This window comes from Pimephales promelas, chromosome 20, assembly GCF_988280905.1.
Source record: "Pimephales promelas chromosome 20, fPimPro1.hap1.1, whole genome shotgun sequence".
Taxonomy (NCBI): Eukaryota; Metazoa; Chordata; class Actinopteri; order Cypriniformes; family Leuciscidae; genus Pimephales; species Pimephales promelas.
This window is the reverse complement of record NC_142788.1, coordinates 11,687,183-11,714,168: the sequence shown is the minus strand read 5'-3', so window position 1 is coordinate 11,714,168 and position 26,986 is coordinate 11,687,183. Positions and strand designations below refer to the sequence as shown.

Sequence of the window (26,986 nt, the reverse complement as noted above, 5' to 3'; positions counted from 1 at the left end):
GTCAGTGTATTGTCGTAGCCACCAGTAATTGTTGTTTCGCCTGTTGGGATTTCAGTGTATTTCAGCTCTACAACTCAAGCTATGATGAACATACTATGATTGTGATGTACTCAATCGTCAGATTAGGCATCAATTTTGGTCGATAAGACGAGTCTTTACAATCTTATATGAGGGAGGATGTTTCTAAAAGTGCATTGTGGGAGAGTACGGCTCCAGTACAATCAACGCAATACAATCAATTGAGGGACAGTCAATTTAGCAACGTACCTCTGCAGGACAATGCATTAGTGCTGAGGACAAGAGGTGTTAAGGCATGCAACTATACATTCACTCAAGTCTCTGTGCATGTTTGGAAATAACTGTGTAGTCTACGTGAAATCATACTTTAATACGCATCCTATTCGTAAAACCAATGCGTTAAATCAGAAAGGTTTAAGGATTAGGATTTACAGATACATTAATTTAGACGTTTTAATTGTACGTTTTCTCGCGAAAGACCCAAAACAAAACTACAGCGCTACATGCGAGTGTACTGCAACTTTATGTGACTTCACATAACCGTACAACAACTGACGTTACATATATTTCAATGCGCCTCACGTCAACAATCTCTGAGTGAGAGCAATCCTGACTTTGTAAACATCGCAACATTTGTTAAAAACAAAACAGATCCATAAAAACAAAGTGAAGTAACGTTCTAAAGAATTATACCCAGGATCTGGTGAAATTTCATTCGATATATACACGCTAGCTATTCTTAGATGCGTTACTAATATTCTGTTGCAGATTTTAAATGAAACAAACAAAAAAAAAACGAGTAGATTTTTCTACTCTTACTGTATATACTTAAAGTTTTCTAAAAGTCCTGTTTCAACCCTAATGTGCAAATAGTCCTAAATAGTTGTATTTGAGACATGCAGTGGTATAGATATACAGGTAAGTATTAAGGCCAGTTTGAATTGTCCTACACTGGATAAACCTTAGCCTAAGCTGCTACAGGTAACATCCGAGTCTAGAGTCATGATAATGAGAAAAGGGATTTCTTGGATTTGGTCGTAACACAACCTGGTTGATATGCTAATGTAATCACCGACCAGGTCATAAAACTAGCAAGCAGTCAATGTGTCGTCAAAGCAAGATGTGACACAGTTTTTAAATCTGGCCACTAGTGGTAACCACACTTTTTGTAGATGCCCAGAGCCAGGAGGAGGAAAGAGTGGCGAGAAACAGAGGACTGAGGAAGATCACATTCTTCTTGGTACCTTCTGAGGCAGTTCACTCGGCAGCCATTTTGGTAATGCTAGTACAACTCCTACCTACTTAAATGAGGATATCGTTTTGCCAACCTTTCAACAATTGTTAAAATCACTTAAAAACACTGATACAAAAATTAAAATTGAGCTCCTTTAGCTTTATAAATCATGTTAGTCTAGCTAATGTGCATGCATATTCTAGACAATACAGATCAGGAGGCCTTTGATTGGCTCTTTTAAATGAGAGACGCCATTTTGAGTGTTATGATTTCTCATCAATCATTGGTTCTTGTCCACAGGCCGTGCGTCCACCAAAGCGTATAGCCAGCTGAAAACGCTAGACGCTCTGCTTAAGACGCCTAGCTTGAGAGCGTTTTGTCAGCGCAGCGTTTTTTCCGTTGAGACGTTTCGTTGCTATGATACAGAATATCCGCAGCACAGTTTACTTGAAACTGATTTCGCAGATAATTTGTTTCATACTAAAAAATAATTTTTCATCCATTTTGTGGGGTTAGCGCTGCTGGTCGATGTCGTTGTACAGAAAGAATGTTGTGACAGTTGGTCAGTGTGGTTTAGTCCCGCCCCTCCTCCACTCTGATTGGACGGCTGGGCAGTGTTGTAGTCGAGACCACCTCACTCGAGTCCGAGTCGACACCGAGACCAGAGAGAGTCGAGTCCGAGTCAAGACCGAGTCCATAGAGAGTGGAGTCCGAGACCAGAGACGGTCGAGTCCGAGTCGAGACCGAGACCAGTGAGGGTTGATTACCTAATTTACTTTTATTTACTTAGAGAAATCCTTTTTTTTTTTTTTTTTACTGAATTTACTTAGAGTTTAAAAAATATGATCAGTTTAGGGTAAAAACGCCACATAGTAGGTGGTGTTAAAAGTAATTTTATTACAATTTGTCATGCGCAGTTGCGCACTAGAAAATCACCAATCACTGGGCGTGTCAATCAATTTAAAGAAATATTTTATTAACATACATTAATAATCATGAAAAATATTTTTAATTGAACTCGAGTGGACTCGGGAATAATTCCGAGTACTAAAAAAAAATGTTCGAGTACGAGTCAATTCCGAGTCCAAATGGACACGAGTCTATGACAAGACCAAGACCATTAAAATATGGTCTCGAGACCAAGTCCGAGACGAGTCCGAGTCTCGAGTACTACAACACTGCGGCTGGGTATAAAGTGACAGTGATGAGCGCTGCGTTTTATCCAAAGTTGAACATTTTTCAACTCTTCTAACAGTAAAAAACGCTGTGCGCTTCAGCGTGAAAAACACGCTCATTGCGATTAAAAAACGCGGCGCTCCCATTGAAAACAATTGAAAACATACGTCAGGCGTGTGGAAAAACGCTTTGGTGGACACACGGCCATAAACTGTCTTTGATAAGGTCAACCAATTGATGACTTGCAAATGTGTCAAAAGGTAAAATGTATGAATCTAGACCTGAACTTTTCAACTGTCAAGTCGCAGAGGAACAACATGACTATCTCAAAACGGACACCAAAACTGGTGAGCTTCATCTATGGTACTTCTATAAAAAAAAGCCAGAGTATGGGCACTGATGGGTGATAAAATAAATCCAGTTTTTCAGTCCTTCTCATTTCCCAGAAAAAGAAACCGATGACACTGACCTAATTAGGTTCTTACTTTATGCGGCAGTACGGAAATGCAGGAAGATCGACTGCTTCTCTTCATTCTGGAGTTAAATTTCACCTCATGTGCAAACCCAGACTATAGTCCCAATAATATTTATACTCTACGACAGCAGAGCGTAACCCTGAATCCCTTTCCTACATATACCACATTTGCATGGTGCTTGTACAAGCGCCAATGTGTGCTACATCTATGAACGTGACCATGAAATGTCAGTTGCCTGAATAATGTACCAATAAACAACTGATATTGATAAGACGAGTGCATACAGAGTGCTCCATGATAGAGGGAATCAATGAACCAAAAAATAGTGAGTAATTTTCACATTTACAAGAGCACTAGCAAAAAAAAAAAAAAGTAAGATGCAACAAAATGCTACAACATCTTTCATTGTGACTCACATCCCATGCTATAAAAGTGCTTTTCCTTTTCCCATAATGCTTTCTGTGCTCATTGGGTTAAGGGAGAGTGCGCAAAATAATTAATACGCAAAATAATAAAGTAATATAGGACTCGGGTGGGGTAAGGGTTTCCAGAGGAAGCTCAAATATTGTTTTGATAAGAACATGCATTTGATCTTAAAGGAGAAAAGCTGCCCTGTCTTTAAAAAGCAAATGTAGTGCAATGCCTCAAAAAATAACGACCACATAAGCTTAGACAACGGGATATTTTTCGCCAATCATGGGCAGCTTCATCCACCAACACACATACACACACATTGTGCGTTTCCATTTCCTCACCAATCCCCATCCCCCCGATTCACGACCCAACCCTCTCTTCCGGACTCCTGCAGGTGGACGGTCAGTAGTTGTCCCGCGGCCAGGCTCTCACGCGCTGACGGTTGTTCCGTTGGTTGTGTCCGTCCTGCGAGTCTCGCTGCTGCAGGAGTCGGTCCCGTGACTCGTGTCCGTTAGTGCTGTTGATGCCACCGGGTTGGTTACGGTTTGGCGGGTACACGTCCCGGTAGGGGTTAGAGTGGCGTTGGGGTTCGTAATCATCTTCCTCTTCTTCCTCCTCCTCCTCTTCTTCCTCGTCCTCCGGGGGGTGCAGGGAGCTAGAGCCGCCTCGGCGGAGGGAGCGAGAGTCACTGGCCTCGTCGGAGGGCATGAGGCTGTCCTGCTCCCCCTGCTCCTCCTCCTCCACTCCCCCTCCACCCCCGGCGGGCGACAACTGCTGGTTCTGGGGCGGAAAGAGAAAGATGACCACTCTAAACCACACTGAGGTCACGTTTCCTCTTTCTGTTTCACTCCAAAGAAAAACGACTCGTTTAGGAGATTGGTATACACGTAGAAAATAACACAAATATTGAAACATGTGATGTGCAGTAAGGTGGGGAGAAGTCTCACCAATGACATAAATTAACTGGTTACTATGGCTTTGTTCACACTGCACGCAACACAAATTGGACTTGCTTTTAAAATCCAGACTTTAGGACTAACTGTCCAAACTGTCATCATCTGTGAATGTAGTTTGGATTGGGATTGTCAGATGTGTTTTTGCTGTTCAGGCTGAATTGATTGGAGTCTGAACAAAGCTGAGATCAAACTGCTGTGCATTATGGATTGCTACGCATTTTCCTCTGGAGCAAAAAAGACTCAGGTTAGTTTTAGAAACGAGGAGGTTGCATTCAAAGGGAAGTTAGAAGGGTTGTCACATTCACAAAGCATCAGTCTGTGTGCTCAGATACAGCCTGTTTTACAAAGTCATAAAATCAGTGTGTTTCTTTATAACGCAGGAAAACAGGCAGCTGTATCTGCTTTGTGAACTCATCTTATGGAGGGCCTACAGTGTTAATATCAATCAGCAAGGTGCAAAAACAGAACAGTCTGAGATGACTGTGTGTGCAGCTCACTCCGATGAAAGCAAATTAAGCCAAACGTGTAGAGGGGTAGGTGCATCACACAATAGAAATCATAAGAAAAGGTAAGCCTTGTCTAATGGAAAGTTTGCACAGCCATATGGGAGTTTACATCATTTGACAGAAAAAGTTGAAGGAAAAAAATGGACCTCTAGAAAGTGCCAGAAAGCATGTGACTACTTCCCTTTTAATTAATCCAGTTCATTTCTAACCTCCAACCCATAGGAACTCTGTCTACACCTTTCCAAACGCTGCCTACACCTTTAGAAACGCTGCCTACACCTTTACAAATGCTGCCTACACCTTTACAAACACTGCCTACACCTTTACAAATGCTGCCTACACCTTTACAAATGCTGCCTACACCTTTACAAACGCTGCCTACGCCTTTACAAACGCTGCCTACGCCTTTAGAAACGCTGCCTACACCTGTACAAATGCTGCCTACACCTTTACAAACACTGCCTACACCTTTACAAATGCTGCCTACACCTTTACAAATGCTGCCTACACCTTTACAAACGCTGCCTACGCCTTTACAAACGCTGCCTACGCCTTTACAAATGCTGCCTACACCTTTACAAACGCTGCCTACGCCTTTACAAACGCTGCCTACACCTTTACAAATGCTGCCTACACCTTTAAAAATGCTGCCTACACCTTTACAAATGCTGCCTACACCTGTAAAAATGGTGCCTACGCCTTTACAAATGCTGCCTACGCCTTTACAAATGCTGCCTACGCCTTTACAAATGCTGCCTACACCTTTACAAATGCTGCCTACACCTTTACAAATGCTGCCTACGCCTTTACAAATGCTGCCTACGCCTTTACAAATGCTGCCTACACCTTTACAAATGCTGCCAACACCTTTACAAATGCTTCCTATACCTTTACAAATGCTGCCTACACTTTTACAAATGCTGCCTACACCTTTACAAATGCTGCCAACACCTTTAGAAAAGTTGCCTACACCTTAACAAACGCTGCCTACACCTTTACAAACGCTGCCTACACCTTTACAAACGCTGCCTACACCTTTACAAACGCTGCCTACACCTTTACAAACACTGCCTACACCTTTACAAATGCTGTCTTCACCTTTACAAATGCTTCCTATACCTTTACAAATGCTGCCTACACCTTTAGAAAAGTTGCCTACACCTTAACAAACGTTGCCTACACCTTTACAAACACTGTCTACACCTTTACAAACACTGTCTACACCTTTACAAATGCTGCCTACACCTTTACAAATGCTGCCTACACCTTTACAAACGCTGCCTACGCCTTTACAAACGCTGCCTACGCCTTTACAAACGCTGCCTACGCCTTTACAAACGCTGCCTACGCCTTTACAAACGCTGCCTACACCTTTACAAATGCGGCCTACACCTTTAAAAATGCTGCCTACACCTTTACAAATGCTGCCTACACCTGTACAAATGCTGCCTACGCCTTTACAAATGCTGCCTACACCTTTACAAATGCTGCCTACGCCTTTACAAACGCTGCCTACGCCTTTACAAACGCTGCCTACGCCTTTACAAACGCTGCCTACGCCTTTACAAACGCTGCCTACGCCTTTACAAATGCTGCCTACACCTTTACAAATGCTGCCTACACCTTTACAAATGCTGCCTACACCTTTACAAATGCTGCCAACACCTTTACAAATGCTTCCTATACCTTTACAAATGCTGCCTACACTTTTACAAATGCTGCCTACACCTTTACAAATGCTGCCAACACCTTTAGAAAAGTTGCCTACACCTTAACAAACGCTGCCTACACCTTTACAAACGCTGCCTACACCTTTACAAACGCTGCCTACACCTTTACAAACACTGCCTACACCTTTACAAATGCTGTCTTCACCTTTACAAATGCTTCCTATACCTTTACAAATGCTGCCTACACCTTTAGAAAAGTTGCCTACACCTTAACAAACGTTGCCTACACCTTTACAAACACTGTCTACACCTTTACAAACACTGTCTACACCTTTAGAAATGCTGCCTACACCTTTAGAAACGCTGCCTACACCTTTACAAAACATGCCTACACCATTAGAAATGCTGCCTACAACTTTAAAAACGCTGCCTACAACTTTACAAATGCTGCCTACACCTTTACAAATGCTGCCTACACCTTTACAATTGATGCATACACCTTTAGAAACACTGCCTACGCCTTTAGAAAAGCTACCTACACCTTTACAAATGGTGCCTAAACCTTTAGAAAGGCTGCCTAGACCTTAAGCGTTGACTACATATTGAAATGCGCCACCCACCTCTTACAACTGATGTCTTCAACTTAAAAACACTGCCTACACCTTCAGAAATGCAGCCTACACTTTTACAAATGTTCTCTACAGCTTTAGAAACATTGCCCACACCTTGAGATATGCTGCTAACAACCTTACAAATACTGCCTACACTTCTAGAAACGTTGACTACACCTTGAGACATGCCACCTTCACCCTTACAAATGCCATCTACACCTTTAAAACACCGTCTACACTTTGAGAAACATTGCTTTTAACTTTACAAATGCTGCCTGCAGTTTTAGAAAAAGCGCTCTAAACTTTAGAAATGTTAGAAACGTTGCCCACACCTTGAGACACGCCGCATACAACCTTACAAATACCGCCTACACCTTTACAAATACTGTCTATAGCTTTATAAAAGTTGCCTTCACCTTAGGATACACTACCTACAGCTTTACAAATGTCTACACATTATAGCTTTAAAATGTCTTCTTTAATTATCCAACTTATATTGTGCAACACGAAAGTAAACTATTTTCTGAGAATGCCCAAGACTTTTTCATTTGTCGCTATGGATAAATAACTTGAAGAATAACAAAGACCAGTACATGGTAAAATTATTTGTGCTAAAAACAGTGCGTTTACAATTACAAAAATAAGTTAATATTATATGGTAAGAAATACCACTTTGCAATATCAAGCAGCATAATCAGCTGTTTTGTACAGCTAAAAATAAAAAAGCAGAATCCAGAGACATTCAATATACAAATGGGCATGCCTGTTCTTACAAATAAAAATAAGGGACAGATGTGCTACAAATTTATAAATGCTGCACACACCTTTAGAAAACCTGCCTACACCTTTAAAAATGTTGCCTACACCATAAGATGTACTGATTAGATATCAAGAAGAACATTTAAATGTGGATTTAATGGACATTTGAATGTGCTTTTGGAGTTTTCTTGAACATTGAGGCATTTAAAGGTCAGCCTAATTACTACCTTTTGCCCAACTGAAAACATAAAAACTATAAATGGGCATAACAGCATAACACAATCATATATTTGCATATATGATTTTATTTTTTCAAATTAAGTGTTTTCCAATGGGGACACCAGATGGCCATTTCCATTTGGAGGGTTTAAAGGAATTGGAGGATGTAAAGAGCATGGGGTTTGATTTACAGTCAGAGTGGGGACGGCAGATTGACTGTCTCACCTACTCACCGCAGGTTTGTAAGCGTTCATTCAATTAATTCCTGTGTTTCAGAGAACTGCAAAGATGTCAGGCATGAATGAGACACAAAACAGACAGATTGAGACTTACAACATGTCAGTATTACAAGTTTTTGTGGACCCAAGACAACTAAAGGACAGAGAGTGAAAATATGGAGTGGAGGAAAAGACAGACCAGACAAACGTTTACTTTATGACCACCTTATGTTGTCAAAAATGGCAATTATAATCTTTTTTTTTTAAATTACAGATCTGTTTTGTCAAATGCAAAGTAGGACTGGCCAATTATTGCTTGCGTGAAATGATTAAAGCAGAAAATAGCCATCACTAATTTGAATTTACAGGGGCTCTAGTGAAAAGTCAAAACTCTAGTGCCAACCTTTATTTAGCATTTTACCTTTAAAACTGTGTCCCATGCACCACATCAGCTGTGACCTAAAACCATTTTCTGTGTAACTGCAACATCCTGACTTTTGAGGTCAGCTGTATAATTTTAATTGAATTGACTTCTTAGGATATTGAATAAGGTGGATGCAGACCTGAATCCACACATCACAAATATTAGATATATTTCTCGAAGCTGATGCATATGGCATTTGTATTCTCAATGATTATGTTTAGCACAGTCTCTGGACTACTTTCCAGGCTGATCGATGATGATACTCTGGTCTAACTAGGCCAATGCATATGTGACTGCAAACACACACAACTTTTCAAGAGTGTATTCATCTGCTTTTTTTAAATATAGAAGGATGTATTGAATATTTATGACGAATGTGAATGTCACAATTTGATTTGCCATCCCAGACAGCAATAAAGTGTTGGCCCAGATCGACTGGATCAATGGGAATCCACACGTACCAGATGTGGACCGGATCTGGGACGGCACGATGTTGCTGTCTGGGATTTAAGTTTCCTTAGATATGTCATTGCACTAGTTCCACAATCCCACCTTATAAAGCTGCTTTGATTATCTTGAGAGCCAAAGGCACTTGCGAACTAACATATATTTCTCCAATATAAAACTCTTTAAATGTTTCGGCCTATCCACACAAAGACACCTCACCTGAAGACTGGAGATTGCCGAGGGTGGGGTCATCAGATTTTGCTCCAATAGGGGGTTAAGAGGGGCGGTGCCTGGCAGATGAGTGGCACGCCAGTAAACCTCCAGATATTCAGCGAGGTGCTCACAGGCGTCCTCCAACTGGTTCTCGTCCAAAATGACATCAAACATCTCCTGATGGGGAGACAGGGTGGAGGAGAAGATGACATGCGGGGGATGAAATTAGAAGATATTATATAAAATATCTTATGATGGTGGACAGGTGATGGGAGATGACGTTGAGCGACAGGTAGGATAATGGCTCTATGGAACAACATGCAACATGACTTTTGTCAGAATGTGGTTTGGAAAAGCAAGCGTTTGCATCACTAGAACTGTAGCAAGGCCAGTCTAAATAAGAGCAGTCAATCAAGTGAGAATGAAGAACAAACATTTGAAATTAAACCAGTTCACTAACAATGTGAGACACAAAATTACCTTCATTTCTAATTAATACAATGTTTAGTCAGACAGATGTGCCCTAAATGAAATGCTCTGAAAACCTGCAGTTCTCATCCTTGCAATCCTAAATCAGCCATTGACAGTTTTAGTAAAAACAAATCTAATTTGATCAAATCTAATATATACAGTATATTCCAACCTGTATTACTTAGTTTGTTATATAAGTGATTTACACTCAAAAATAATGCAAAGTGCATGCAAATATTATCTGATTACATAAATAGCCTTATGCATTTGTAATTTTGAATCGTTAGATACAAAAATAATAATTTGATCATTATTTATATACCCACCCTTGTTTTTTCCCAAAAACTACTAGTTTTTCTTTTCAATGCAACTGCAATAAATGGGTACTTTCAAGCTTTCAAAAAGCAAAAGCACCATACAAGTCCTGCTATACTTCACAGTGATGCGCGGGTCAATAAACAACCCGCAACCGACCGACGTTTTCAACTATCCGCCCGCAACTCGGACCGCAAAAAAAGTAAAAAAATATTGTACCCGACCCGCTTCCTGACCGCATTTTTTAAAAGTAGTAAATGCTCATCGGAGCGTTATTGGGCCATAGACGTGTAACAACAGCATCGCAAGAAGACGCAGGCCTAACAAAGGCAAAGCCAGCACTTTGGTCATCATCTTTCATTATTTCAGCAAATGTCTCCCACACTTTTACTCTTTCTATTTGTGTATTTGCGGAGCTTCCACTCCCCAGTCTTCACCTTTTCTCTTGCCGCCTCCATCTCTCTGCAGACTGGCCGGTTCGTGAACGAATCGTTCTTTTGAACCGGCTCTTTTTAGTGAACCGGTCGAACCAGTACACTAACCGAACTGAATCGTTCGAAAGAGTTCGCGTCTTGTGTCAGTGCTGATCCACAAGTTACTGAAGTTACTCACTTTCAGACATGCCTGACAGTCCCTCCGAATCGAAGTAAATCAATATCCTGAATTATATTTTACTCCAGTAACTCCAACAGTTCACTGAACCGAGACATGTTGTTGCCACTGTTGAGAGAGGTGATGAGATGAGCACGAGCAGCTGATACTGCGCATACCGAACGCACAGAGACAGTTCTCGAATCACCAGTATAGAACCGACTCCGCGAACTGTTTAGACTGAGCTTGTGTGCTATCTTCGTGCCAGTTATTCAGCCAATAATGTGTAGGGCTGTATATTTCATCAAAAATTGTGTCTAGTACTATATTAATACAAATGTTTAATTGGCATCTTTTTCCAAACGACCCGACCGACCGCGACCCGAATATCATTAAAAACATTTTTGGATGACCCGTAACTGCGGGTAACCGCGGGTGACCGCAGGCACCCGCTCATTTCGGATCAACCCGCGCATCACTGATACTTCAAGTTTTCTGAAACCAAACGATAGCTTTGGGTGAGAAACCTACAGAAAATGTTATCCACTGAAAATGTGTTTTGTGAACCAGATCAACCATGACAAAGATCATTGTAAAAAGATTTGTGAATAATACTTGTACAGCAGCTCCTTAAAGCTGCAGTCCCAATTCATTGCAATTGCACAGAAGGGAGCAACCAGTACAGTTTCTCAAAATATCTTCCACACAAGAAAGAAAGTAATATGTATTAGGAACAAAATGAGGGAGAGTAAATAACAATAATTTTCAAAAAAATGTTCTACACCCTTTATGGATTTAAATTCTACACAAGTGTATTGCTGTCCATCAGGGGTGTTCAATCCTGTTCCTGCTGAGTTTACCTCCATCAAACCTGCCAGGGAGTTTCAAGTGATCTTGAAGACCTTGATAAGCTGGTTCAACAGTGTTTAATTAGGACTAGAGCGGAAAGTGGTCCTCAAGGAGCACAAGATTGGACACCCCTGCTGTACATGCATTACATGAGTTTACATCAAGCACTAGGGCACAAGTAATATGGCAGTCAAGCTCTTTAAAGGAGTAGTTCACTTTTAAAAAAACTTTTGCTGATAATTTACTCACCCCCATGTCATCCAAGATGTCCATGTCTTTCTTTCTTCAGTCGAAAAGTTTTTTGGTGAAAGCATTCCAGGATTTTCTCCATATAATGGACTTCAGTGGGAACCAAAAGGTTCAAGGTCCAAATGAGAGTTTCAGTGCAGCTTCAAAGGGCTTTAAACTACACCAGACGATGAATAAGGGTCTTATCTAGCGAAACGAGCGATCATTTCAAAAATAAATAAAAAAGTTTACGTTTTATAAGCACAAATGCTCGATTTGATCTGTTCTGTGATGCGCGTTCGTGACTCTCCTGTTTGAACTCGTTCATCAAAATGAACAAATCTTTTTTCGAGTCATGACTCGAAGGGTCCTACATATGACCCTTATTCATCGTCTGGTGTCGTTTAAAGCCCTTTGAAGCTGCACTGAAACTCTCATTTGGACCTTGAACGTTTTGGTTCCCATTGAAGTCTATTATATGGAAAAAATCCTGGAATGTTTTCAACAAAAACCTTAATTTCTTTTCAACTGAAGAAAGAAAGACGTGGACATCTTGGATGACGTGGGGGTGAGTAAATTATCAGCAAAAGTTTTTTTTTAAAAGTGAACTACTCCTTTAAGTACTCCTTTTTTTAAGGAAGTATTGTAAAAAGACAAAACTATCCAATTATATTTGTTTAGTGGATCTTGACAACACTAATGTTGAATCTACAGTATTCTGAACAGCTCTATAAACGTTTATGGGTACGTGTGTGTGTTTAAACTTCAAGAACTTACAGGGGGACACTGAACCAGTTTATCTGCAGCCATCATCTGAACATTGAGGTGTTTGCTCTGTGATTTACCCCTCGACTTTATCAACCGCTGTAGGACCTGCCAAAAGAGAAAAAATTATCTATTTTTCTATTAAAGGATTAGTTCACTTTAAAAAAAAAACTTTTGCTGATAATTTACTCACCCCCATGTCATCCAAGATGTCCATGTCTTTCTTTCTTCAGTCGAAAATGAAGATTTTTGATGAAAACATTCTAGGATTTTTCTCCATATAATGGACTTCAGTGGGAACCAAACGGTTCAAGGTCCAAAAGACAGTTTCAGTGCAAACTGCAAACTGTTCAAAGGGCTTTAAACGACACCAGACGATAAATAAGGGTCTTATCAAGAGAAACGATCGCTTATTTAAAAATAAAAATAAAAAGTTTAAGTTTTATAATCTCAAATGGTCGCCTTGCTCTCCTATTCGAACATCAAAATAAACAAATCTTTTCCAGAGTCAACACGTTCGTTGAGTGAACCAAATGACGCGAAAAAAGATTTGTTCATTTTGATGAACGAGTTTGAACAGGAGAGTCACGAACGCGCATCACAGAACAGAGCAAGGTGACCATTTGTGCTTATAAAACTTACACTTTGTTATTTTTTTTAATGAGCGATCGTTTCGCTTGTTCAGACCCTTATTCATCGTCTGGAATTGTTTAAAGCCCTTTGAACAGTTGCAATTTGCACTGAAACTGTCTTTTGTACCTTGAACCGTTTGGTTCCCATTGAAGTCCATTATATGGAGAAAATCCTGGAACGTTTTCATCAAAAACCTTCATTTCTTTTCAACTGAAGTAAGAAAGACATGAACATCTTGGATGACATGGGGGTGAGTAAATTATCAGCAAAAGTTTTTTTTTTTTTAAAGTGAACTATTCCTTTAATAGAGCAGAAGATATTTTTGAGAATATTTTCATTAATCGTTTGAAATAGTGCACCCGTGATCATGAGACTTACTTTCGGAGATGTGACCTTGACATAGACTATAATGGGAGCTAGCGAGGTTTTAGCTAGCTGTGTTGGATGGTTAATGGTGTCCGCATCCAGAATCACCAGTTGAAGGGTTTTGGCCAACTCAAATATTCTTTCGATCTCACTCTGTACCTCTGCTGGGTGCACAAACAGACAAACAGCACCCACAAAACATGAACCCCAGGAAAACAGAACGACAAAATGCTCAAAAAGTTCAACAATATACATCTTGTCTGCTGGTTAAACATTTTTAATACCTATTCTCACAATTTTGACAAGACTTTGTTAACCAGCTAGATACTGTAAACTAAAAAAGCAACTGTGGTCAAAAATAGGCAACTGATGTTATCTTATTTTTGAGTTCTGTTGGTTGTACAGCGAGTTGATGTTCTCACCCAAACTGGTCCGTGTGTTAGGTCTCTTGTTGAAAACCGGTCTCTTGGCTAAAGAAAGGTCAGCGGTTACCCGGGTTATAGAAATCCTGTCAGCATAACAATCAATTAGTGACTTAATTATTTCGAAAGAAAGATTGCAGGTCACTGAAAATCATAGTAATTTAGGATGATGTGCCAGTTCTATTTTATATGACTTAAATTTGGGTCTGTTCCTCGTACAAAGCTTATGGCTTTAGAAGACATGAAATATAATCGCATGAGTTGTATAGACTACTTTTATGAATGTTTTTTGGAGCCAGACATAAGTGTGAGTAAACGACGATTATGCATACACATACACTGAATTAAGATTTTGTTAATGTTTATGAAAGAAGTGTCTTATGCTCATCAAACTTACATTTATTTGATCAGTAAAACATTAATATTGTTAAATATTCCTTATTATTATCAACATTGAAAACACTGTGACACACTACCATTCAAAAGTCTCTAAAATAATATTTAGAATGAACTGATCAAAAGACATTTATGTTACAAAACATTTCTTTTTCAAATAAATGCTATTGTTTTGAACTTACTATTTATTGAAGAATCCTGAATGAAAATATTCCACAAAAATATTACAGTTTTCCACATTTATAATTAATAATAAGTACCATTATCAATAACTGAGTACCCATAATAATTGATAAAAATTAGGGCTGTCAAACGATTAATCACGATTAATCGCATCCAAAATAAAAGTTTGTGTTTACATAATATATTTTGGTGCACTGTGTGTGTGTGTGTGTGTGTGTGTGTGTATATATATATATATACACACACACACATGCTTGTATATATTTAAGAAAAAAACACAAATTTTTATTTTGGATGCGATTAATCGCAATTTATCGTTTGACGACCCTAATAAAAATGTATCAAATCATCATATTAGAATGATTTCTGAAGGATCATGTGACACTGAAGACTGGAGTAATGATGCTGAAAATTCATCACAGGAATAAATGACATTTTTAAAACATATTCAATTAAAAATAAAATTATTTAAATTCGTAATAGTATTTCACTGTTACTGTTTTTACTGTATTTTTGATCGAATAAATGCAGCCTTGGTGAGCAGAAGAGTCTTCTTTAAAAGAAACATAAAACATTTAAAATCATAATTATTCCAAAGTTTTTACCGGTAGTGTATATCTAATACATATACAATCGAGAAATGTGCCAGCTCACCGTCCATCAAAGCGATGTTTGAGAAAGTCAAACAGAGCTTTCTGCATCATATCTGTCACCTGTCGACAGACACGACACATGAGACAACACATTTCAAAACAAATTCAGAGGGTTGTGTGAAGTCTAGCGCTCACCTCATAGCCCTTCAGTGAAGGCCCAACCAGAACCACAGGCCTCATGGACGGCACCACATCGTACGGAGGAATGACTTCAGTCTAATTGAGAAAGACAAGAACGGCACCGTCACACAGAACCATAGCATCTACTACAACCAGGACAAACCGGATTTAAAGCAGCATCCTTAATGTCAGCACAGACTGGTAACAATCTTGGTACATACAAACATATACATTTTCTGAGATTCATGAAACGTTGTCAAGATACTTTTCCTACAGTTTACAATCTAGTACTGTCATAGAAATAATTCTGTGCTACAATGTAATTACACATGTACTTACTATAGGGTTAGGATTGGGGTTTGGTTTAGGGTTATTACTACAATAACTACACAAGGACACTGTAAAATAAAGTGAAAAGTTCATTTACTAAATTCGGCAGACAATACCATTCAAAATTTTGGGGTCAGTATAAGATTATTTTTTAAAAGACATTAATATTTTTATTCAGCAAGGATACACTAAATTGATTCATTCTTTTTGATTCATTTTTTTTTTACATTGATAACAATACAATCAGACATGTTTCGTCATGTGACAGCTTTGGTGAGCATAAAACAGAACATTCCAAAATTTTGAAGAGTAGTGTAGTGTATTTTTGGCCATTTTGTGTGTTTTTGGCAGCAATATAATGGGCTTTCTAGAAGTATCTCATTAAAGGGATAGTTCACTTTGAAATTAATTTTTGATATGTTTTAGCTTACCTCAAGGGCATCCAAGATGTAGGTGTCTTTATTTCCACAATATTTTTAATTTTGATATTTTTAGGTCAAACCGTTCTAGTCTGTCAGTCATATAATGGAGGTCTATGGTCACCACCTCAAAGAGCATGCACAGAGAAGTCCAAATTAAACATGATTTAATGACTCGTAAATGTAAGTACACATTGATGGCCTAAGACACGAAACGAGCGGTTTGTGTGAGAAAACAAACAGTATTTATATCATTTTTACCTCTTCTAATCACAGTCACGTCCAAGTACTCTGAGGGTGCGTGTACGTCACTCATTTTACAATTTACACAGAGATTTCAGAAGTGTTGCCCTTAACTGTGAAGATCTAAACATATTTAGATATACAGTACAGGAAATTGCAATGGAAGAGACAATTTCGATACATCAACAGACAATGTTGATTTTTTTCTGCAACCGCGTAAGAGAGGACTTCCGGCGCTTGCGCAGAACGAACCACCCCCACCCCGTGCCTTCAGATCAATTGGACGTGGCTGTGGTTACAAGAGGTAAAAACGATATAAATACTGTTCGTTTTATCACACAAACCGCTCGTTTCGTGTCTTACGCCGCCTTCACACTGGCAGTTGAAATCAGCTCCGATGCGGCTGCGAAACGACCGGAAGTCATTCATTTCCTATGGAGATTCGCAGACCGCATGCGAATGGGTCCGAAACGGGTCCGACCGAGTGCGGTGCGAAGAAAATCGTGTCCGTTGGTCATCCGCATGCGTTCAAAAATTTGAACTCCTGCGAAAAGCTACGGATGGTTCCTATCCGACAATTCCAGCGGAAGTTGACCGTTGCTATGGTACTGATAAACAAACCTGAATTATTAACTTTTAATAAAATAAATATTGATTTTATAACGATAAGTTGTGATGTCATTTTTTATTTTCATGACTTTCTAATGTTTATAAGGGCAGTTAATACAATTAAGTAGTACAATTAAGTATTGAAGGTAGACATTGAACTATTGACCACTATATCACATTTTTTAGCCGACCTGACATGTCAACGTCCTCCTCACGCAGCATAACCCTCACCAGAGAGATCATACAGAACTGACAGAATCAAACTTTAATCTCTCCGCCATTTTTGTTCTACCCGCGTCCGACGCTTTTCACTGTGTAGTACGACGTCCGTTGGGAACGTATTGCGTATTACGGAGCTGATTTCAACTGCCAGTGTGAAGGCGGCGTTAGACCATCAATCTGTACTTACATTTACGAGTCATTAAATCATGTTTAATTTGGACTTCTCTGTGCATGCTCTTTGAGGTGGTGACCATAGACCTCCATTATATGACTGATAAACAAACGGTTTGACCTAAAAAATATCAAAATTGAAAATACTGTAGAAGCAAAGACACCTACATCTTGGATGCCCTTGAGGTAAGCTAAAACATATCAAATATTAATTTCAAAATGAACTATCCCTTTAAATGATTTGCTCAAATACGTTACAACCTGTCTGACCAACAAGGAGAGAATATCATAAGATATCTAACACATAGTCATATCAACACACCTACCTGCTTTAACTTCTGTTTGGCTTTTGGAAATGAGAAAACACATCAGAATCAGCATTCAGAAGATTGTAGAATAAGAATGACCTTTTTTTTTATATTACCATACTCTGAACTTTTACAGGTGTTATCCTACTGTATTTGACAGTAGAGGCTTAACCTGTGACAGAATGTGTCATGTGTTAAGAAGAGGAGGAAATAATAAGAATAAAAGCAAGGAAAGATAAATACACTCACTGATCTTCAGCCCTACTGATATTTTGCTCATTTGGGGCAGCATTCCCAGTCACAAACATCCCCTGCAAAGCAGCATGGCGCCCAGGCCCTGTCATACTCACTCTCACCTGCAGATGGCGGCGTGGATCTCCAACCTCCTGATACCATGTCGCCTAGGCTTGAGGAGGAGTTACCACTTTTCCTGTGGAGAAAAAACAAAACAAAAACATCAGCCTATGATCATACCACATGCCTTCACCGAGCTGGTAAACTATCTGGACAATCCCAGTATTGTCAGCTTCATTGCTTCCTCTCCTCGGGTCATTTTGACCCGACATTCAGTTTCTTTTAATTTCGAAAAATTTTGTGTTCATCGGAGTTGTCCAAGACCATGGGAGATTTGTCACACTTGAACTTCGATTATAGGATTTTATGTGGTTGTAATAAAAATAGTAACAAATTCCAACAGTCCACATCACTGCTGTCTAATTACCTTACTAACTTGAATTATTATAAAATCTGACACTTTAGTATATATACAAATCTAAAAATACTCAAAATGGTAAAACATTAACAAACAATCATTTTATAATGTCTAAATACATACCTGACGGCATACTGAAGAAAAAAAAACTGAATATATATATATATATATATATATATATATATATTTTTTTTTTATTTTTTTTTTTTCATTTTATATATAATTTTCAAGAGGTCAAGAGACACACAATGTGAGACTTTCTGAGCTGTTTAAACAAGTTTTTGCATGTATTGGATTGGATGTATTATTTATGAATTTATATAAAAAATTATTTCAGTGAAAGGATGTGACGAATGTGTTTTTTAATCCAATATAAATATTACAATTATTGAAAAAATTGAGTTATTTAGAGATTAAAAAAAAAACTAAATAAAATTCAATTAAAAAATTAAAAATAATTCTAAGAATGAAATGAAATAAGCTTTCTGGACAATATTAATTATAAGTGATTTTAGGGCTTCGGGTCATTCTGAGCTGTGAGGGAAGGATTCGTTACAGGTACAGGAGGAGAGGATAAGGGTTCAGACCAAAATTCAGTATTATTGTCATAGTCATACTTTTACAACAACAATACAGTAAGGGAACGTTTTTGTTGAGTATTATATTTGACATATCAGTCTTTTATGCCTCATAGAGTATTTAACAGGAGAATATGGAGCTCATTCTCAAGAAGAAGAAAACACAGTGACTGAATTATGATAATGCAAATCAATCAATATGTATAACAGTATAGCAGATAACCAAACAGCCGTGGGGCCACATTGGGCCCGTCAACTCTCTGCTTCCCAACATTCTTCACAATATCTTCTTAACATAACAAAGAAACTTATACAAGTTTGGAACAACTTGAGTAAATGAGTAAATGATTTTGGGTGAACCATCCCTTTAACTCATGGGTCCTTATTGAAAAGTGTTACCTATATATAAAACGCATTGTGTTTCTATGCATCTAAATGTATTCCAACATCTGAATGAAATATACATAGACCACAGAAAGAGACCTCTGTTGTTTTTGCTCCTGTTTGAGTCTCATGGCCTCCAGTCGGAGGGGGCTGGGTATGAAGCTGATGTCGGCCCCCTCTTTCACCAGCCTTCCGATCCACCAGTCATTATTGTACTTCTGCAACACAAGGAAAACACACACTCAGCACTATTACGAGGACCCATTATGGGCATTGTTAGCCAATCGCCTGATCTTTCCATGTATTGTACGGTGCATCTCACCTCTTTAATGTGCAGAAAGTCTTTGGCTTCAAAGTTTATGGCAGCACCCTGAACAGGACAGTCCTCATCTAGAGCCCCGCAATAATTCACATTCGTCTTCACTGCGAACGCTACAGGTTTGGACTGCCAGAGAAAGCAATGTTAATAATGTTCATAAAAAGCTAGATTATCTCAATAACTGCATAGTAAATAATTATCTAATATAAATAATGCAAAATAATTAGGGCTGTCAAATGATTAATCGCATCCAAAATAAAAGTTTGTTTACATAATATACTGTATGTGGGTGCACTGTGTATAATTATTTTATATATATATATATATAAATACACAGACATTCTTGTATATATTTAAGAAATATTTTGATGTATACACTGTGTATAGATTTATATATAATTTATATTATTTTATAGATAAATAATATTTTTTTCTTAAATATACATGCATGTGTGTGTATATATATATATATATATATATATACAAAATATATACACAAAATAATTATACACAGTGCACCCACATATATTATGTTAACACAAACTTTTATTTTGAATGCGATTAATCACGATTAATCGTTTGAAAGCCCTAAAAATAATTAAAATAGTAAGTGACATTACATTGTATAATGCTTAGCAGTGATTAGTGTACATTCAAATACACAGTAATTGAATAGAACGGTGAAGCATTTGATTGAATTTATAGAAAATTTGCATGAAAGTGAACCATTAGTAGTATTTTTTTTTTGTACAATTTGGGACACAATGTTGTAAGATAAAGTAAAAGGTCCCGTTTGCATACACATTTGCATTTTATTTAAGGTCAGCAGACACATTGTCTGCAGCAATAAGAACTTCAACATAAGCGAATATCAAGAAATAATGAATTTAAAGTGTACAATATTGATCTAAATGCTAAGAAAATGTTGTTTCTTGATCTAATCTGTACAGATGATGCCCTGTCCCAACACATTCATGTCACTAAGCTACGTGTAGATGGACACTTTGTCGCTAATATTGTGCAAAGAAATAGTAAAAGCGCAGAACCTTGGCTCTCTCGAGCTGCAGCTGGGCCTGGCGTTCGGCTTCACGCCGATACGCCTCGCGGTCCTCCTCCGCTGACAGGTCGGAATCCGAAGGTCTGCTCGTGTACGAATCGGCTGAACCCTGCAGGACGGGGAATAAGGGGAAACCAAGAATGTTGTTTGGCGTAATAGAATATTCAAAAAGTACAATAACTGTAGTGTAAACATAGCTTAGCTAGTCAAAACACTCTCATTGATCACCACAACACATGCAGCTATACAGTAAGGCAGATAGCTAGAGGTTTATGAAGAAGTGACGCATGAAATAGACTTTATAATAGGTCTTCAAACAGTTAACAATAGGCCTTTATATTGAAAGTTAAACAGTATACGTATATGACATGCAAAGTATGTGTTTTACTTTATATGTGTGATGCATATATTTGCCTAAAGTGCTCTTATTTATGTTGTACTTCAAAAACAAAAATTATATGATTTTATATGAACAAACAATAAAATAACTCTAACAATCTTACAATTTGGCTATATAGTGTGCATTTATATAGTGTGCATGAGGGGAAGAATCCAATCAAATCCCTGAGGACAAAGAGTCCCATCCTACATTTTGTCTTGTTCAAGAACCTCTTTCACTTGGATACATGTCACAGTCGGGAAGAAAAGACTATTGCAACTTCTGTTTAATGCTGACTTTAACAACTATGACTCACTAATAGAGATACGGTAAAATATTTTTAACAATTGACAAGACATTACACAATTATTTCAGCACAATGGTAAACACAAAAAACTATAACATAAAAACTCTGTTAAATGTTATACTCTAACAGGTCTTTCCATTTACTTAATTTAACTACTTAATTTCAACATTTACTGTCCTGATCCAGCCCTATGCAAAGCATGCTGGGAACTAAATATGTTCCGCATAGTTCTAGTTAATGCTACAAAAAAGAAAAAAAAAAGAAAAAAAAAAGAATCAGAAGAAGGGCTCAACGCTAAGGATTTTTTAATATAATTTTTATTTGCCCAGCTAAAGTTTTCAAACAGTGCTTTTCAAGTTTTTCAGGTTGGTCTAACAGTAATTTTCAATTAAAGAATTTCAATAAAGTAATCCAATGTAATCTCCGGCCAGTTGATAATACCTACAATATCAAAATCGACTGCTGGTGGTAGATCCTTTTTCTATTTTTACCACCAAAACTCTGGAAAAATCTTCCTAACATTGTCCGGGAAGCAGACACAATCTGTCAGTTTAGATCTAGACTAAAAACACATCTCTTTGGCCTAGCATACACATAACACACTATAGACTTCCTAAATTCAAAATTAGGCTGCATAGTTTAGATCAGCCGGAACCGGGAACACGTCCCGTAAATCCTGATGTACTTGGTACATCAAAAGAAGGATGGCGTCTTCGCAAATATTAGTTTCTCTGTTTATCCTGAGGGAGGGACCCTCTATGGTGGACCTACGCCTGGACCCATCCCAACTCAGATCATTTGTTTCATACTAAAAATGTATTTTTCATCCATTTTGTGCGGTTAGCGCTGCTGGTTGATGTCGTTGTACAGAAAGAATGTTGTGACAGTTGGTCAGTGTGGTTTAGTCCCGCCCCTCCTCCACTGTGATTGGGCGGCTCAGCTGGGTAAAAAGTGACAGTGATGAGCGCTGCGTTTAATCCAGAGTTGAAAATTTTTCAACTTTCGGCGAGAAGTAAAAAAACGGCGAAGCTTGAGCATGAAAAAAACGTTCAGCGTCTCGTTACGTTTAAAAAACGTGGCGCTCCCATTGAAAACAATTGAAAAAGTACACCAGGCGCGTGGTGGACACACGGCCTTAGTGAAATAAATGAAATTTTGCACAATACTCCAATTTTTCGAGTTCCACCTGTAATTTAACAATTGTCAAAAATCATCATTTACAGTGTGCAATGAACCACCGGTGCAACACCAGAGCTGAAAGGCTTATGGTCAGTGAGTCATCAAATACTGCTCTAATGGTCTAGTCCTAATGGAGACATCCAGCTTTAAACCGTCCAAAAAAAACACACACGTCTAACAGATTCCACAGGGGTAAAACTGGAGCCTGTACACCACAAATGTTGGAAATTCAATCTGATTACATTAAATACACCTGTGATCTGTGGCAGAGTGATCCTCTCAGGTTTCATCTGTACGGCCTCTAAGGTGACAGATTACTACAGCACTACAGCAGGGAACAGAGGCAGTCGTAATGATTCGACTGTAATAAAACAGAAATCCCCCAAATATGCCAAAAACAGTGGAATTTGCATTTCAAAGCGATCTTCCAACATCTTCCATAAGGCAATGCTAAAATATGTGCATCCAGACCAACAATAATATACAAAACTTAACCTTAATCTTAAAAATCACCTCTCTCATGATCCTAATCCTAAAAAACCTAATCAGGTAAATTCCACTTACCTTCTTCAAGACAATGGTTTGAGGCGTTTTTAATGCTATCTCATTCTCTATGAGCTCAAGAGAGCCTCCAGGACTCTCTAAGTCTTGTGGTTGGTGGCCCTTCCTGGTCCACTCTGAAGAGCAATAACGCTCAACGCCAGTCAAAAACAACACCGAGATGCAGAGCCCAAAACAGAGCAGTCATGACTGCCCTCAGAACCTCACAGCAGGGATGGAGGAAGGCGAAAGACAGAAAGAGAGCAAGAGAGAGTGAGAGAGAGAGTGTGTGTGTGTGTGTGGAAATCGGGAGACAAATGAAATGCAAGCGGGCGGTACAAGCTGTTAGATGAAGAAAAAATGGAGGGAGGGTTGAAATTGAGCACCTCAGGACTGGCCGAGCTGCAGTGAGCAGAACGCTTCGGGGGGAATGACTGAAAGCTTAACAAACACTCTATCAGCATCATCATCATCATCATCACCAACAACTGAAGACTCGCATCAGCATTTCTGAGTTCCACCAGATTCCATAATCTTTAGAAAGAAAAAACATCTTTGATGTTTCAATGTTGTCATGCACACACACACACACACACACACACACACACACACACACACACACACACATTATGCATTTATTGTAGTGTTTGGATAACTATTGATAACTACTGTGATTCAAAATGTAATTTAATCTTAATTAACAGTACATTTTATTATTTTAAAAAAGAAAGATTTGGATTTAACTTGGATATTCTATCATCTTTTCACTTTTTTTTTGCCTCTATCCCAACTTTTTTTTTTTTTGAGTGTGAAAAAAAAATCACAATCAAAATATGTTTATATTTCCAAAATACAATTAAGTTGGTCAGTGAAAACATTGAAAATCTTTTTTGTACTTTTGTCTGTTAAATAAAGGTTCGACTTAACAAATTACAGATTCTTGATTTTATTAATGTCCCAACTTTTCTGGAAATGGCACTGAAGCATGCTCTTTGGATCATTATATTAATGCCAATATATAATTTGTAATCCAAAAAAAAAAAAAAAGAGGAGAAATGTAAAATATAAACATTTACATTAGTGGATTCAGACTTTTTGGACCCCACAGTACAAAATGCAATGTGGTGATAGCAAATATGATAGAAATTACATAAACTCACTGAAATCAATACATGCGTACATATTTAACTCAATGAATTTAACTGAATACACATTTAACCAAATCATTTTAAATTTTACACAAATAACAATTTACTCAAAATTGACTATAAATATGTGAAAATAGAAAATGTGCACTATCCATTGGTCACTTCAGTTATTCAGCCAATCTGGCACAGTTCTTGGTTAATACTGATAATCTTGAAATTATTAAATATCTCAATTAATCAGTTAATATATTAATATGTGTGTGTATATATATATATATATATATATAAATGTCATATATATATATATATAAATGTCATATATATATATATATATATATATATATATATATATACATATGACGTATTGCTCCATAAAGCATCCCAGGTAAAATCAGTGCCATCTACCCAGTGTTCTAACATCTTGTTTTAACAATGCCATATTGACGAGGAATGAGGTAAAGCACAGGCACACGCACACACCCTTATCGACCATATTCACGACAGCACACAGAAGAAGAAAAAAGGCGAGAAAGTGCAGACATTAGCATATTTAACTCTCTCCAGCTCTGAGCAGAAGGCTTGTTTTTGCAGATTCAGCTAGTTTATAGTGAGCTGTGTGTCATCGCCACTGTCTCCGTGTAGCATTCATCCAACATCAGTAATTAATCTTCCTCATAACAAAAACATAATTGAGCACTACTGTGCTGTTCTCTTTTTGCTGAAGGATATTGATTTGATGAAGATATATTGGCTAGCTCACAGAAAACAACACAAAGAAAAGATGTATTGTGTTGAACATTTTAATCAGAGGTGTGCATTCACATTTTAATCAGAGGTGTGCATTCAGTTGCAAAAATTGAGCTAGATTTTTTACACATTCTTCTATGGAAATGTATGTCACTGATAGGTTGTTGTGGATGGTGATGTGGTTGCTAGGGTGTTCTGAGTGTTTAAAACACATTGCTAGGAGTTTTCTAGAGGGTTGCTGTTTCCCAGCAAGCAATAAAAGACGTCTAATAGCTGTTCAATAGCTAAATCGTGACTACAGATTGACAATGTCATGAAATGTTAAGGATATCTTGTAGATATTGACATTGGTAACATGATGGGATATCAACCATCTCAGTTGGCTCCAAATAGCATAGAACATGTCAAAGAAATGAAACCTTGCAATCTCTCTGTTGACTTTGCTAATATGATGGAATATCATACATCTCACAAGTTATTTTGGCAAAAACTATTTTGTCTAGAAGTGGGTTACTCATGGCCGGACTATTGGGTCTATAGTTAGCCTAGATGCTGAAATGACGGCTATTGCTTGTTGGTTTGTTATAATGCTTTCCTGTAGCTCAAAGAGTGGAGCATTGGGTCTTCCAACACCAAGCTCATGGGTTTGATTCCCAGGGAATATATTGAGGGTCACGTGCCGATTTGGGCGGGGTCTGAGCCGGTCGGCCATGACGGTAGGAGACGCTATCGGTTGCCAGGGGCAACGCTTTCAGAACTTCACAGAGGCGCGACTAAACATTCCAGCGAGAGAGAGGCAGACAGCTTAGCGCAGTATAGACCCCTTTTGCGCCGACGTCACAGTTAAGTCACGGCCCTAGCTGGAGGCAAAATAAAGTGAAAACTGGAGGCAGCCAATACAAACCAGCACAGATTCGGCTACATAATTAGGAGCTTAAATGATTGTTACTATTATTAAATGTCATCTTGTTGTGTTGTTTGGTGCTAGAATTGATGAAAAATGAATATGCTGTATCTGGAATTTTTATTTCTAGAAAATATTCACATCATTAAATTCGCAACGTAATTTTCGTCTCTTTACATTGTCGTCGTCTCGGCGCTGGCTCGGCAGAACTGCGGATCATACACACAAGTCTTGTACAGGACCATATAGGCATCTAAAGATTTATATTCCCTCAATTTCTCTTTACGATCGGTACGATACGATTTTCTTTACGATACGATTCTCTATTAGGTAGCTGTAGAAGTCAGGCCACTCAACCGAGGTAAGGTAACGTTAATCCTATCAGATCGTCCATGCATTGAGTGAGCGTGTAGGCGAAAACGGCTCGGCCAATCTGGTTCCGTCCATTAAAAATAACTTTTGGAAATAACAATCGCGGTCCTGGACACTGAGTGACCTTACACATTAAGATAATATCGGATTTTCTCCAGTCATTGTTGAAAAAACAAGCTAACAATACTTGCTAACTAGCGTTAGTGAAGCGGCCAGAGGGATCGTTCTGCCTCCACCTAAGCTCCGCCCACAAAAAAACGTCATCATGTTTACCAACTGAAAAGGGGTCTATGGGGAGTGCCGAAGTGATGACGTCACTTTGTAGGACAACTCGGAAGCTAGCGGCGCATGGGTTCCCTCGGTCGAAAAGCAATGCATTTTCCCAATAGACTTTTGGAAAATTGCAAAAAATAAGATCTGTGTTTAACAAAGAGTTGTGACCCTTACACGTTTTGTCTATCAAGATAATCTTTACAAGTTAATTCAAAATGTATACATTTTGAAGCCTACATAAAGTTTTTAAAAAACACAATCAGACATAATAAAGTTTAAAAAAAAAACACAAGCAGGTTATAACTGTGTAATCTATGTCATAGATCAAAACTTGAAAATATTTAGAGGCTTTGTTCACCACAGACCTTATTTCAGGCGATTTAGCAAAAACCCATTCAAAAATCCCATAGGCTTTAGAGCGAGAGAACCGGGAGTGCTAAAATGCTAACTCA

The 26,986-nt window shown here is 38.3% G+C and overlaps 1 protein-coding gene across 4 annotated transcripts in view; it reads right to left on the bottom strand.

The window, feature by feature from the left end:
- Positions 1-787: 787 nt before the first annotated feature.
- cacnb3a (calcium voltage-gated channel auxiliary subunit beta 3a) overlaps positions 788-26,986 on the bottom strand; it is a 45,223-nt gene continuing 19,024 nt past the window's right edge. Inside the window, exons 3-15 of one of the 4 annotated variants that reach the window (XM_039684439.2) lie at positions 20,675-20,794; positions 19,632-19,754; positions 19,409-19,527; positions 17,992-18,065; positions 17,654-17,673; positions 15,349-15,429; positions 15,215-15,273; positions 13,982-14,067; positions 13,572-13,723; positions 12,573-12,668; positions 9,348-9,518; positions 8,273-8,319; positions 4,010-4,098 (exon numbers count right to left, since the gene is read on the bottom strand). In XM_039684439.2, the coding sequence (XP_039540373.1) occupies positions 8,290-8,319; positions 9,348-9,518; positions 12,573-12,668; positions 13,572-13,723; positions 13,982-14,067; positions 15,215-15,273; positions 15,349-15,429; positions 17,654-17,673; positions 17,992-18,065; positions 19,409-19,527; positions 19,632-19,754; positions 20,675-20,794 (1,131 nt within the window). In that variant the 3' untranslated portion in view covers positions 4,010-4,098; positions 8,273-8,289. Of the gene's footprint in view, positions 4,099-8,272; positions 8,320-9,347; positions 9,519-12,572; positions 12,669-13,571; positions 13,724-13,981; positions 14,068-15,214; positions 15,274-15,348; positions 15,430-17,653; positions 17,674-17,985; positions 18,066-19,408; positions 19,528-19,631; positions 19,755-20,674; positions 20,795-26,986 lie in introns of all 4 variants that reach the window. The other 3 variants (XM_039684434.2, XM_039684435.2, XM_039684437.2) reach the window with 3 other exon arrangements.